The sequence below is a fragment of the Gekko japonicus genome, unplaced genomic scaffold (genome assembly GCF_001447785.1).
Source record: "Gekko japonicus isolate JY-2015 unplaced genomic scaffold, Gekko_japonicus_V1.1 scaffold541, whole genome shotgun sequence".
NCBI lineage: Eukaryota > Metazoa > Chordata > Lepidosauria > Squamata > Gekkonidae > Gekko > Gekko japonicus.
Window position 1 is genome coordinate 593,214 of NW_015170907.1, and position 13,787 is coordinate 607,000.

Consider the following 13,787-nt stretch of genomic DNA (forward strand, 5'->3'; position numbering starts at 1 on the left):
TGCCCCGCTCATGATCACGTCAGATTCGGGACAATAGGAAAATTGAGAGTTCTAACAATATGTTGGATCCCCAAGCATCGAGAATAAATCCACGTTTTAAAGAAAAGCAAAATTTATTTCAAAGCTTTGGAAAGACACTCAAACATGTTCTTTGTTAGAACTGACTACAAACGGTTAGGGCAAACATGATAAAGGGATTTGAACCAGGTACAGAACCAATGGGTCACTTTCCCGCTGGCGGGTGAAAGGAAACGGTTGCGCGCTCATTCCCTGAGAACCAGGCTATCTCCAGACATAATACAGGTGCAGTTCCCAGGCTCTAAAAGCAACAAGCTGGCAGTCAAGCTTACTCCCCCATCACATCCTCCAGTTGTTTGGCTTAGGCATTACAGCAGAGTAAAATACAGGCGCACAGGCAGGGGGGGGGTTAGCAACTGTACAGAGATACAACTAACACATAACACCATGGCAGCTCGCTGACACCTGTAAGCTTTGGAGTCTTGTGAGCAAAAATTATACTTTGTGAGCTACTGGCATTAAAGTTGTGAGCGGGCGATTTGGGTACTGCATAAATTGGTTTGCTCTGGAGCCATCCTTCCTGAGTTAAGACAAAAATGTGTGAGCTGGAGGCTAAAAAACTGTGAGCTGGCTCACACTAACTCAGATTTGAGGGAACACTGGCCTTTTAACCTGGAATCTGAAACACAGCCAGGGCACTTCCAAAAGAGTTTGCACAGCCCCACAAATGTCAGTCCCGGGTACTGGGACAGTGTCATTTGCGGTATTTGTTGCTGCTGAGTCAAGTGGCATACTGTAAAAGTAGTAGGACAAATATAGATATTGCAGTCAATTCAGTCGAATTCCTCAGGGATATTCTGTAGCCTTCTATTAGAGGGGAAAAAATCTGAGAAATTGGTGGGAATATATTTCAGTCTCCCAGGACACTATTGCTGACCATTTCCAGTGTTAAATTGCTAAGCAAGAATTTATTGGTATCTTGCTTATTTGAACATTTCTGAACTGCCTCTCTCTGTAAAAAAAGAAAAAATGCTGACTCTTAGGGATATATACTATAAAACATCTAAGTAAAAATCAATACATCTCTTTTGTCAGCTGCATTCATCTTCCCTCACTCTTCAGTTCCTCAGTAAACCAGCCATCTTAACAGAAACTGGCTCAGTATACAAAAAGCAGCATAGTCATAAAGAGAGTTACATTCGTCTAAGTCCATTTAAGCTGGGGAGTTTACAAAGATGTAATGCTCCCTAGGATGGCACTATAAATCTAGGATAAGACTTTTTCATGCATTGGGTCCATATCCAGGGCAATCCTAAAGTTGCCATGATTGCTTTATTTTATTTATTTATTTATTCATTCAATTTATACCCCGCCCTCCCTGCGAACAGGCTCAGGGCTGCTTACAGTGGTCGGTACCATAAAACCATATACAAAAGTTAAAACATTTTAAACATTTAAAATGATCAGATAATCAAAGTGCTAGTGATAGTAATCGTCTTTTAGTGATTAAGATGGCATACTATATAGTATACAAGCAATTGTTTCCAAGTCAGTGATCTTTCGGCATCGCACGATGTAATGGCTCAATCTCCAGGCTGGGGCCAGCCCATAACCACAGATGGTGGTGGTAGTGGTGTGGCGGCTCTTAATTGAAAGTCTGGTGGAAGAGCTCTGTCTTGCAGGCCCTGCAGAACTGTAAAAGATCCCACAGGGCCCTGATCTCTTCTGGGAGCTCATTCCACCAGTATGGAGCCGCCACTGAAAAGGCCCTGGCCCTGGTGGCAGCAAGCCTGGCGTCTTTAGGGCCTGGAATGGTCAGTTGATGTTGTGACCCCAACCGTAGTGCTCTCTGGGGTATATATGGGGAAAGACGGTCCCTCAGGACCCTGGCCATATAGGGCTTTAAAGGTAAGTACCAGCACCTTGAAGCGGATTCGGTATGCTATTGGCTGCCAGTGCAGTGTCTTCAGCGCAGGCCGGATGTGCTCCCATTTGGGAAGGCTCATCGGAAGCCTGGCCGTGGCATTCTGCACTAGCTGCAGCTTCTGGATTAGCGCCAAGGGAAGCCCCATGTAAAGAGCGTTATGGTAGTCTAATCTCAAGGTGACCATCGCATGGATCACTGTAGCCAGGTCATTGTGGCCGAGGAAGGGAACCAACTGCTGAATCATCTGAAGATGGTAAAAGGCCAATTTAGCAGTGACTGCTACCTGGGCCTCCATTGTTAAGGAGGTATCCAGAAGTACTCCCAAGCTCCTAACCTCCGGCGCTGGCACCAATGGTGCCCCACCAAAGGCCGGATCCCTACCCCAGAACCACCCCAACTCAGGCACAGGACCTCCGTCTTTGCCGGGTTCAGCTTCAGCCGGCTCAGTTTAAGCCAACCAGCCATGGCTTGCAATGCCCGGTCCAGATCTTCCGGTCTGGAGTCTGACTGGCCGCCCAACATGAGATAGAGCTGGGTGTCATCAGCGTACTGTTGGCACTGCAGCCCATGCCTCCGGGTAATCTGGGCAAGGGGGCACATGTAGATGTTAAATAACATTGGGGACAGCACTACCCCTTGAAGCACACCACACTCCAGTGAGTGTCTCCTGGACTGAGGGTCCCCTAGTGCCACCCTTTGTCCCCGACCCTGGAGAAAGGAAGCAAGCCATTGCAAGGCAAGCCCCTGTATCCCTATGTCGGCAAGGGGGTGGGTCGGCAGCTGATGGTCGATCATGTCAAACGCGGCTGACAGATCTAACAGCAACAATACCACCGAACCGCCCTGATCCAGATGCCTCCGGAGGTCATCCGTCAGAGCGACCAACACAGTCTCTGTCCCGTGTCCCGGGTGGAAGCTGGACTGGAAGGGGTCTAGTATGGAAGTGTCATCCAGAAAGCCCTGCAACTGTATCGCCACTGCCCTCTCAATTAATTTGCCCAAATAGGGCAAATTGGAAACTGGCTGATAGTTGGCCAATTTGGCCGGATCCAGAGATGCTTTTTCGGAAGAGAGTGGACCATCGCTTCCTTGAGCGCCCCGGGAACTGTCCCTCAGAGAGGGACTTGTTGATAATTTCCCTAACGGCACCTCTGAACCCTTCATGGCCAGCTTTGATAAGCCAGGAAGGGCATAGATCAAGGCTGCACGTGGTTGGGCATATAGTCCCAAGCAATCTGTCGACTTCCTTCAGGCTTAGCGGGCTGAAATAATCCAAAACCGGAATTGAAGACATGCAAGGGGCCTCAAGTTCACTCACTGTTTCAACTATGGTGGGGAGGTCACGGCGGAACACCATTATTCACGAAATAGCTCGCAAATGCCTCACAGCCAATATCCAATTTCCTAGCGTTTGGTCTGCCCTGTGGCAGAGCTGCTATAGACCGAATTGTTCTAAACAATTGGGCTGGGCATGAGCTCGCGGACGCAATCATAGCCACATAGAACTCCCTCTTTGCAGCTTTGACTGCCATCTCATAGGATCTCATAAACGTCCTATAAGATGCTCTTGTCTCTTTGTCTCAAGCACGTTTGCTGTTTATTAATTACTGTTATTAAGTGTATTTCCTTGCCACATCTCCAGGGAACCTGCCCAAGGCAGAAACTATGAAGTGTTGTGCTTTGCCAGGTGAGGAAACCTCAACATGAATGCTGTGGTGTACAAAGACAATCACCCTAAGGGTCAGTGCTCACCTCTGGCAATTCAGCCATGCTACACTGTTATTTTTTACACCTGGCATTGCATAGCATCACGGTTGAAGTGGAAGGACGGGTAAACTAAGGGAACCCTTTCACCCACATCACTTCGGATAGGATGAAGGTCAGGCAGATGATGAGCACCAAAATGTTTCCCTTGCTACTTCTCTCCACTGTCATTCCTCCCTCACGCATGTGCCATCCCAATAGCGTTTGGCTTACAAAAACCCATATACTATTCTAGAGCTGATCTCAGAAAAAGACTATCAGTAACTACTTGACTCAATATATGCCATAATACCAGCTGGAGAGATATGACAGTGCCTTCTGGTTACCCTCTGGCACTACCCAATTATTGATAAAAAGAAAGAAATCTACCAGAAGGTATCTATGCTGAATCAGTTGGGCTACTGGTTATTATTTCTCCCTTTCTGTGCTGAGACAAGCTATTTCTCCCTTTGCTGCTGCTGTTACTGACCATCCCTGATTGCCCCACAAAAGGGCAGCAGCTTATGGTTTGTGGGGGGGGGAAACAGATACACCCCCTGCTGCTGTCCCACAGTCAGGGGCTTTGTTTAGGCCTTCTTATTTGTGTAAAGTGCCATCATGTCACAGCTGATTTATGGTGACCCCTGCAAGGGGATTTCAAGGCAAGTGAGAAGCCGAGGTGGTTTGCCATTGCCTTCCTCTGCAGTCTTTCCTGGTGGTCTCCCAAGCATCCCTGGATTAACTATTAAGCAAAATAAGTACATGCTTAGGGCACCAAGGGAAGGGAGGCACCACAGAGGCTTTCCTACAGCTATCATGCCCTTAACTAGGGCTGCCAGGCGTGATCTTCACACTGGCGGCGGGATTGCGGGGGGTTGATCTGGGAATGGGTGTCAGCTATGCTGCCATGGCAGGTGGTGGTGGGAAGGCTAATGTAGAGTCTGCCGATGTGCTGGAATTCTAACTTTCATTTTTCCTTGCTGCGTCTTATCTGCTTGCTTCAGCCTGTGGCCTTGATACCATGCTACCGGTCGCGTCAGCCCGGTGGGAAACCCCCATAGTCACCCCGGTTAAGCCGAACGGGAAAGTACACATTTGTGCGGATTACAAATGCACGCTTAACAAAGCCCTGCAGGCTCATGCGTATCCGGTGCCAGTGGTGAGCCATGTGTTGGCCGCTTTAGCGGGGGCCCGGGTGTTTGGCAAATTGGACTTGACCCAGGCGTATCAACAATTGCCGCTTGATGCCGCCATGGCCGAGGCTCAGACTATCACAACGCACAGGGGGGCTTTCAAGGTGCACCGCCTCCAGTTCGGAGTCTCGGTCGCACCGGGTATTTTTCAATCTTTTATGGATTCACTCCTAAAAGGTATCCCCGGAGTTCAGCCATTTTTAGACGACGTGCTGATTGCGGCCCCAGACCACTCGTCTTTTGCTGACTGGCTGCGGGCTGTGTTACATCGCTTCGACACAGCGGGCCTCAAGGTCAAGCGGGAGAAGTGTCTGCTGGGGGTGCCTAGCGTGCCTAGCGTGGAGTTTCTTGGGTTCGCGGTCGACGCCTCCAACATCCACCCCACCACGGACAAGGTGAAAGCCATCACACACGCACCGCCCCAAAAATCTAAAGCGGACCTGCAGGCTTTTCTGAGGCTATTGAACTTTTATCATTCCTTCTTGCCCCTCAAAGCTGCAGTTGCGGAGCTGCTCCACCGCCTCCTGGACAAATCAAGCTGCGGCGTTCCAAGTGGCTGGAGGTAGTCCCAGTAACCTCCATGTCCTCGAAGGTGGCCATCTGGGCAATGTGGCGGATCTTCAGCGCCCAGGGAATCCCCCACACGCTGGTCACAGACAACGGGACAGCTTTTACCTCAAGTGAGTTCCAGGACTTCACGAGATATTACAGTATCCGCCACGTCCGGTCGGCCCTGTTTCATCCCGCGGCCAACGGCATGGTCTGCACAATGAAGGATGCCCTCCGCCGCCTGGACTCCTCAGATTGGGACTACAAACTGGCTTTCCTGTTCGGCCAGTGCACGATGCCCCACACCACTACGGGCCGCAGTCTGGCAGAGCTACTTCTGGGCCGCCGCCTGGCAACCCGGTTGGATCGTCTGCACCCCGACCGGGCATCAACAGAGGCACCAGGCATGGAGACGCATGAGGCAGCCAGGGGTTTCTTCCCGGAAGATCCCGTGCATGCACGAAACTACGCCCGGAGACCCGCCTGGATCCCGGCACGAGTCATACGAGTTAAGAGCCCCCGATCGTATGAGGTCTCTTGTGAGGACAGCCCGCCTCTCTGCCCCCCTCACCCAACTACCAGTAAAATCAGTGTGGACCAGGAAGGGAACTTGGCCCAGCCGACTTGCCCTGCCGAATGGAGCCCCGAAGCTCAGGGGCTGCAGTCCCTCCCGCATCCTGGACGGCCTCCACGGTACCTCCTCTGCTTCCTGCACCCAGCTGCTGTCTTCCTCTGATTCCCTTTTGCTGCTGCTCTTGCTGCTGCACCCTGGGACCAAGCTGGCTTTGTAAGGGCATGGATGCGGTGGGCTTTGTAAGGGCATGGATGGGGTGGGCTGCAGGCCTGAGAGAGGGCATTGTTCAGTGACACCTGAGGCTGAGTAGTCCGAAGGAAAACTGCCTTTGCTCTCTTTGGAATACCCTTCCCGTCCTTCCCACCCATCTGTTGTGCTGCTTTTATTCTCTCTCTCTGGCCCCGTTTTTAAACCCCCCTCTTCAGTTGTACTTCAGTTTCATCTGAGTGTGTGAGTGATCCCCCCCACCCCTGGGCTTCTACTCTCTTTTTATTTCCCTTCTTCCCCCCTCCCCTCACTTGGGCTTCCTCTTCATATAAATATGTGTGTTTTCTCCCCCTCTTTTGTTTCTTTGTTTTTAAAATCCCCCTTTCGCAATGTTAACTACTTTTGTGGCATTTTATAGTATTCTCTGTCACATTATGCCATGGTGCTGATTTGGTTTGAGTTGCTGGTATAGTGCACGCAGTGGCTGTAAGCAAAGTGCAACTCTGTTCTGTTCCCAGGGAATGTCATTCCATTCAGGGGCCTGTCATTCCAGTCCCAGAACACATCGTCAACCCCCAGTCTCAAAACACTTCCTCTACTCCCAGGGGTTATCACTGCACTCTGGGGGCTGTCATTTCAGTCTCAGAAAACATGTGCTACCCCCTTGGACTGTCATTCCACTCTGGGGCCTGTGAATCCAGTTCCAGAATGCTTCTGCTACTCCCAGGGGCTGTCATTCCACTCTGGGGGCTATCATTCCAGAGATCTTAATAGAAAATCCGTTCCACATTTTCTTTGCAACTCTTCTTGTGCTGTAAGGTATTTCAATGGAGCCCATGCAAGTCAATTGACATTCCTGATTCCCATTATTTCCAGTGCACCTTCAAGTCTCTGCCATTGTCTCCAATGGGCAATCCTGTCATTCCTTTTAGTACATCTAGTCTGAAGGATGCTGTCAAGCACCTAGTAAGGTGCAGAGGTGCTGCTGCCTCCTTCCCAAGGGGACTTTGAGGCTGGGTTGAGGCTTTTCTGCTTGGAGCTGTTTGCCTTGCATTGGGAAGGGATAGCTCTACTGGTGGAGAAAAGTCCTAGACAGAGAGCTAGAAGAGGGGATGGACATTCCTTAGGAGAGAAGGATCCCATAGTAATAATCTTCCCCAGCCCATTTCCTCATCCTCCTCCACATTTCCGAGCCCAGTCAGGCACAGAGATTTGCTATCAATAAGCTTTGCTTGAAGTCTAGATTCTTTCTATGGGATGATGAAAATAGGTTTCATAGAGAAAGCATATTGGCAGGGGGATTCCTGATGCCTACAAGACTATAATAGATTCCTGAAACAGTTTATAAAAATGTCTTTAATGTATTCTATGGTTTTATGTTAGAACTTAAGCGGTATGGATATTGGATCAGAGAAGAGAAGAATTTCAGAGACACAATCTTTAAAATATAGGGCCATGTCTTAGAATCATATAGAGCCCTTGTATCTTTAATAATTTTATGAAACAGAAGATCTCAGCAGCTGCATTTTCTCTGGTAACTGTAAATGACAGAAACTGCAACTTCCCTTTATTAAATGAAATCGAATCCTTGTTCTGTATGGAATTTGGCTGTCTTATAATGATCATTCCAGTCTTGTTACCACTGTAGGATTCTCATTTAATACTGTATGATCACCTGAAGGGCCCAAAGCACCCTCTGGTGGCCAAAATGTTATAAAAATTATTTCATATGAGAACCTTTTCAATATAGTTTAGAATGGTATATATTCTCATGTTCTTATGATATGGGGAAAATATATTATTTGTATGCCTTTCTAACTGTGACTCAAGGCAAATTATGCACTGTAAGTTAATATGATCCAATAAACAATGCAGAGATTTAATAGAGCTGAAACAAAGCAAAAGCATCTAAACATTACACATTTAATGATGCAGAACTTACATAATAGGAGCTTACTTGTAGCAATAGGCAGTGCATAGTAGTGCAGTTCACAGTCCCAATTCCTTGACCAAAACCTCTGTATAGCACAGCCCCATTTTCTCTGTAAAAAGCTAGTATAGTATTTACGAATTCTTTACTGCCAGTAATTGTGGTCTCACTCATAGTCTCAGACTCAGAGGGCGGGGTAAAGAAGGGGCGGGGCCTCACCACGTGACCGCCCCGCCCCCTAGAGGTTCTCTTCCGGAGCTCCGTACCTGAGAGCTCCCCCCCGACTAGAGCCCTGGTCTCAGACTTTTGACCCTATGGTGTTGTATAAATTACCCAGCAAATAAAACCTGCTTTGAGATTTTTAACACTTCTGTCTTTTCATTTATAGCTCTTGAAAGTACCACATTTAAACTCCAGGGACCAAGAAATTATGCATCCATTTAGTGAAGAGTGGAATGACCGGTTCCTATAAGTGACAGTGTGGTATTTAACTGCAAGATATGATTGTAGCAAACCACAGTTATGAGCATTTCTAAAATGCTGGTCTCTTAAGTTGCTTGCAGGGTGGGGTTTCCTCTACCAAGTCACCTAATACTGCCATATGTAGCTAGCAGGCACACTATATGACCCTTTGGGTGATACAGCATTGTAAGCCAGATATATGGAAGCTAGTGCTCCTGAGGACATGGATAAACATCTTGCCCCTTTAACCTTAATGTGTCGAAATTGGCCTCTGAAGCTTTTCATAGCATGGAGGTAAATAAGCTGATAAATACCATCCCATTAAGCATGTTACAGCGACATGGCATTTTCCCCTCCAGATTTATTGCATCTCTAGTAGAAGCTCTGAAAGAATGGAAAAGTCTGAGGTCATGGAATAGCTCAAACAGAAGGACCACAATGTTTATAAGCCCTAGCCCAGGGATGGCCAAACTGTGGCTCATGAGCTGCTTGTGGCTCTTTCACACATATTGTGTGGCAGGGCGGCTGGGGAAGCGAAGGGGAGGCATGCCTCCCTGATTGGTCTTCCCTTCCCCAGCCAGTGTTCCCCTCCCTGGGTAGGCTTGAGGTGAGTTTAAATCCGTTCTCAAAGCCCACCAACTTGGAGAAGGCATTGCCTCTTTAAATCCCTTTTCCAAGCTAAGCCATCTGACCTGGGGGGGTGGGCTTGGAAGAAACATTGAAAGTTGCTTTCCTTCCACCTTTCTCTCTCCCCATCTTTCCACTTTTCTTTCTTTCTCTCTCCCCTCCCTCCTCATTTCATTTAATGTTAATAAAAAGCAAATTTGCATATTTTTCAATAAAAACATGCGGGTAATATTTGTTCATGTCTTGCGGCTCTCAAACATCTCTCAAACATTTAATCCATGTGGCTCTTACAAGAAGCAAGTTTGGGCACCCCTGCCCTAGCCTGTGTGTGTTAAAACTGTCACAGATCAACAGATTAAGTCTGCGCAAAAAGCCAGTCGATTTTGAAGGGTTTGGACCTGGAAGCAAGCCGCCTGGCTCTGAGGAAGTAACCACTTTAGTTTCACCAAACTGAGCATGTGTAGAATACTCTTCTGAGCAACTACAACTACGACCCACTCAAGTCCTAACAAAGAGAAAAACTTTCGGGTCACGAGATGGTCTGGGCGATTCTGAACTTCAGCACCACTCGGCCGACAAACCCGGCCTGCAATGTGCCCCCTCCCACCGTAGATTTTGTGGCTAGTTTCGTTTCCTGAGGCACTAAAAAGCGACCACCACCCTGCCGCTCTCCAACTGGCTGTCTCAACCAGTCGACCCTAGTAGCAGATGGCTGATTGGCCACTTTCTCCCGACGCCTTTCCTAATTATTGGTTGTGAGAGCCGGTTACCGCCCATCTTTCCTGCCTCTTCGAACAGCGTCTTAGCCGATTGGCTCCGTCGGTCCTTCCCACGGGGCGGTCCCGCCTTTTCCTCTCCGTCCTCCTCTGTGTGCCTCTTTCTCTCCCCTCCCCCTTTGGTCTCCTCTTGCGCGTTACTTTGGGCCCCGCTGTGTCGGGATGAGCCCCGCTGCTTCCCCATGGAGACCAAGAAGGCCGAGATTCCCAGCGGCGTCCTGGACGACCTGTGCAGGTAATGCCCGCGGAGCGCCGCCCTCCGGGGAGCCGCAGCCGCCCTTCAGGCGCCGCGCCGGGCAGAAAGACACCGCGCACCCAGTCTCCCGTTGTTGCTTTTTTTTGTTTGTTTAATCTTGCTCAGGGATCTGAGGGGTAGCGGCGAGTGGGGTTAGAATGGTCTAAGTTTTATGCGTTTGTTTTTTAAAATTCCCTCTGAAGGAGTGTGTGTGTCGCTTATATTGTAACCGGGGGGGGGGGGGGGGGGGCGGGCCCCCCCGCCGAAATTTTCAGGCAGGTACCATGTATCGTCCCTGGAGATGGGCAGAGAGACCGATGCATCGCTGTAGCTAGCCACAAGAGGTAGGAAGTACGAGAGCTTTGTTGCGTGCCAATGCAGGGTAAAAGAAGACTCGAAACACCTTGTCGATACAGCGGAACCGTATGAAAACTCACGTGAAAAATTCTTGCCCTCAGTACCTATTTTATGCATACTGAGGCTGCACCAATAATAAATATAAAAGTACACCCTTGAAAACATGCCCTGACTTGTGGGATGTTGTTCCCAGATTTTTATGTGGTTATATCCCTCTGAAAATTACTGTCAGTTAAGCCTTTTGACTGCATGCCTGAACGTAAACAAGAGTACACAGTGGGCAGAAAACAACCGGGCCAAAGAACAGGAGAAAATTGTCTGCTTGCCTTTCCTCTCCATAGTGGTTCCTTGCTTTTATCTCACTAATGGTTACTTGCCCAAATTTGGTTAAGGAGGCTCAGTAGCAGAAGCCTCCTTTCATTCAGCATTTCTTTATGAGAATCGTGGTACCACACTGGAATGCCCACTTTTGTTAATTGCTCTCCAAACCTTTCTACACAGAGAATCCTCTGATGTGCGTCATGCAGTCCTAATTCTCTTTCTTTGAGAGAATGCTGAACTTGATGAATGTTTGTTTTTCTGCAGTGCTTTTACTGTTGAGAACAAATGGTGTCCCCTGTCAAAATAAAGTTGTTGCTGAATCAGTTAATCACCCAGTCCCCTTCTTTTGACTTCGAAATATTTGTTGAAGAAGAGGTGATGCTTGCTTTTGGACCTCCTCAACACTGGAATCAATTTTTCAAGGTTAGAAGGGGAGCATGGTAATAGTTGGCTCCTTACATTGTCAGAGCACTGGATCCAACCCTCTGAATGGCTGAAACTGATGGCACTTCTGTGCATCATGTATAATAAATATGGATTCTGTAATTTTAAGCACCCAAGAAAGCAAGTACGTCTCTACATCTTTCAGTGTTAACATTGTCACTTGTTATAATCTGTACTCTGTTTCTATGGCCACCTGCTAATTTTCCTGCATGAATTATTTTCTTTAAAATTTTTAATTTCTATTTCCTAAGAAAAAGTACATCGTTTGTAATACATAAACACATCATAAGCATAAAAATTCTTAATTCTTGTTTCTTTGTTAGTTTTTTGTTTGAAAAGGAGGCAAAATGTCCGGTGACCAATTTCTCTTGTGGCTGGTTGAACTAACTGGTTTATAATTTAGGGATGTTTCTGTATGGCATGTTAGCTTCAGATTTTTCTCAATGGCCCAGTCAGGGTTTGGACATGGCAAGGTAGGCAACGAGATAATTCATTAGGTAGCAAGCAGTGGTATTTGGCACAGGGAATGGAGAAGCAGAGACTGGTCAGAAGCCAGGAAGCAATGATCTAAGATGGCAAGATCTATGCCATTGGCACATATGGACCAAGGTGGGGTGAACGGTAGGTACGGTTCTGTATCTTGTAGCAAAACAGAGCTTACCTCCTGCTCAAACAATACAGGGAGTCACCTGGGGAGGACGAAGGGTGTGCACTGTCATTTTAGTTCTGTGTCAGGAAGGGGCATTTATTGTGTTAGTTAAATATTGGGAGTGGGTTTTCCCCCCTTCTGTATTGGTTTTATTTAAGAAATTGATTGTGATAAAAATGCAAGTTTTGGGGCGCTTTATTTTAGATATGCTAGTGGGCATGGGAGAAGAGACTGTTTCCCCTTAATTTATTGGTACCACAATTGTAAAAATATGTATCAGCATGCAAGCCCAATTGTTTTAAAATGAACTTACTTCCAAGGAAATATGTTTTAGGATTGCAGTCAAACACCACCACCTCACCACCCCTTCTCCCATATTAAAGTAGACAAATTAATGGAAATTATCTCTCTGATATATGTACCCTGGTCATAGCACATTCACTGTGAGCCTGTGAACATACATATGAAGACTGGGAACCAATATTTTAGGTGAGAGGCAGCTTAACAATCCCTAAACAAGCACCACCATAAATAAATAAAATCAAACTCTTCTCTCCTTTCCCCTTTGCTTGCATTTTATTTCTTTTTTTAAAAAATATATTAAATAAACATTTTATTAAGTATTTGGGATACAAGTAAACAAGAAAGTTCCAAGAAGGAAATCATAACAAATTACATGTTGAGAGCAAAAACGTTCACAATGAAATTACTATAGAATAGCCAGTAACATATATAAATCGATATATTGCAAAAACGTACGGTAAACTACAAACTGTAAATTGTCATATATTCACAAAGCTTCTATTTTATGCTATGTTTAGTAACCAGAAAAAATGACAAGAAAATTATTCTTGACAGAATCCAGGGAGTGTTGTTATTGTTCCAGAAATGCATTCTGGAAACTTCAGAGCAGTACGCCCCATATTTAGTTAAAACAATGATAGCTGCTGCTTGTATATTTCACAGATTCCCCTGAGGAAGCTTAACGTAAGATGTGTAGGTGTTACTAATATTTTGAAATAAAATTTTCTTCCATCTCTGCCTTTCCGACCTTCCCATTTGGAATTCAAATGGGGAGGGGGAGAGCTGTGGGAGTCCAAGAAGCATTCAGCCACATCTGTGGCCCACAACCTAGTCTCCAGTTCTGCAGAACAGGCTCTGTCAGTGGCTCCTTAAGTGGGCTGGGATGTGGTCCCAAAGCTTTCAGAGGGTCCATAAACAGCATGATTATTGGATTTGGGGCAGGCTCACTCTCACCAGACTTATAAGTCCAGGAATAGCTTGGAGCATTTCCTATGGTTGTAGGGGCCAGGTATACTGCACATAAGAAATAATGGATGGTAGGCCTAGCCATTAGAAACCAGAGCCCAGGTCTACTGCCAATTATTCAGAGCACCCCCCCCCCCCAAACTGGCCATTATTTTCAATGTGGATAGGCCAGAATTTATAGGTTAAGTATTCCCTGTTCTTTTCCTTCAAAAGCTTGCTTACAAACATTACATGGAAAGAGCTTTCCCATTTGATGCTGAAAAGTTTGGAAATAGGAGACCTGAGGATGCTTACTGTGCTACAGTGCACACATCCTTGGACCTCAGTTTCCTACAAAGGGGAGGTGAAAGAGTCATGATCAGGCTGAAAATGAATATTCATAGGTGGGATTGTAAAATGGGGGAAGGTGGAGGAATAAAAACCCTTTGCCTGCTATTCCTCAGCTTTGTCATTCTTTCCTTCCACCTGTCCCCTCTTTTTGATACCTACTTTTAAAATCATAGGTA

General features: G+C 46.8%; 1 protein-coding gene across 1 annotated transcript in view; it reads left to right on the plus strand.

Annotated features, from left to right (window-relative positions):
- The first annotated feature begins 10,108 nt into the window (after positions 1-10,108).
- The window catches only part of DCP2 (decapping mRNA 2), a 29,326-nt gene continuing 25,647 nt past the window's right edge, over positions 10,109-13,787 (plus strand). Inside the window, exon 1 of the mRNA XM_015418650.1 lies at positions 10,109-10,241. Coding sequence (XP_015274136.1) covers positions 10,189-10,241 — 53 coding nt within the window. The 5' untranslated portion in view covers positions 10,109-10,188. The remainder of the gene's footprint in view (positions 10,242-13,787) is intronic.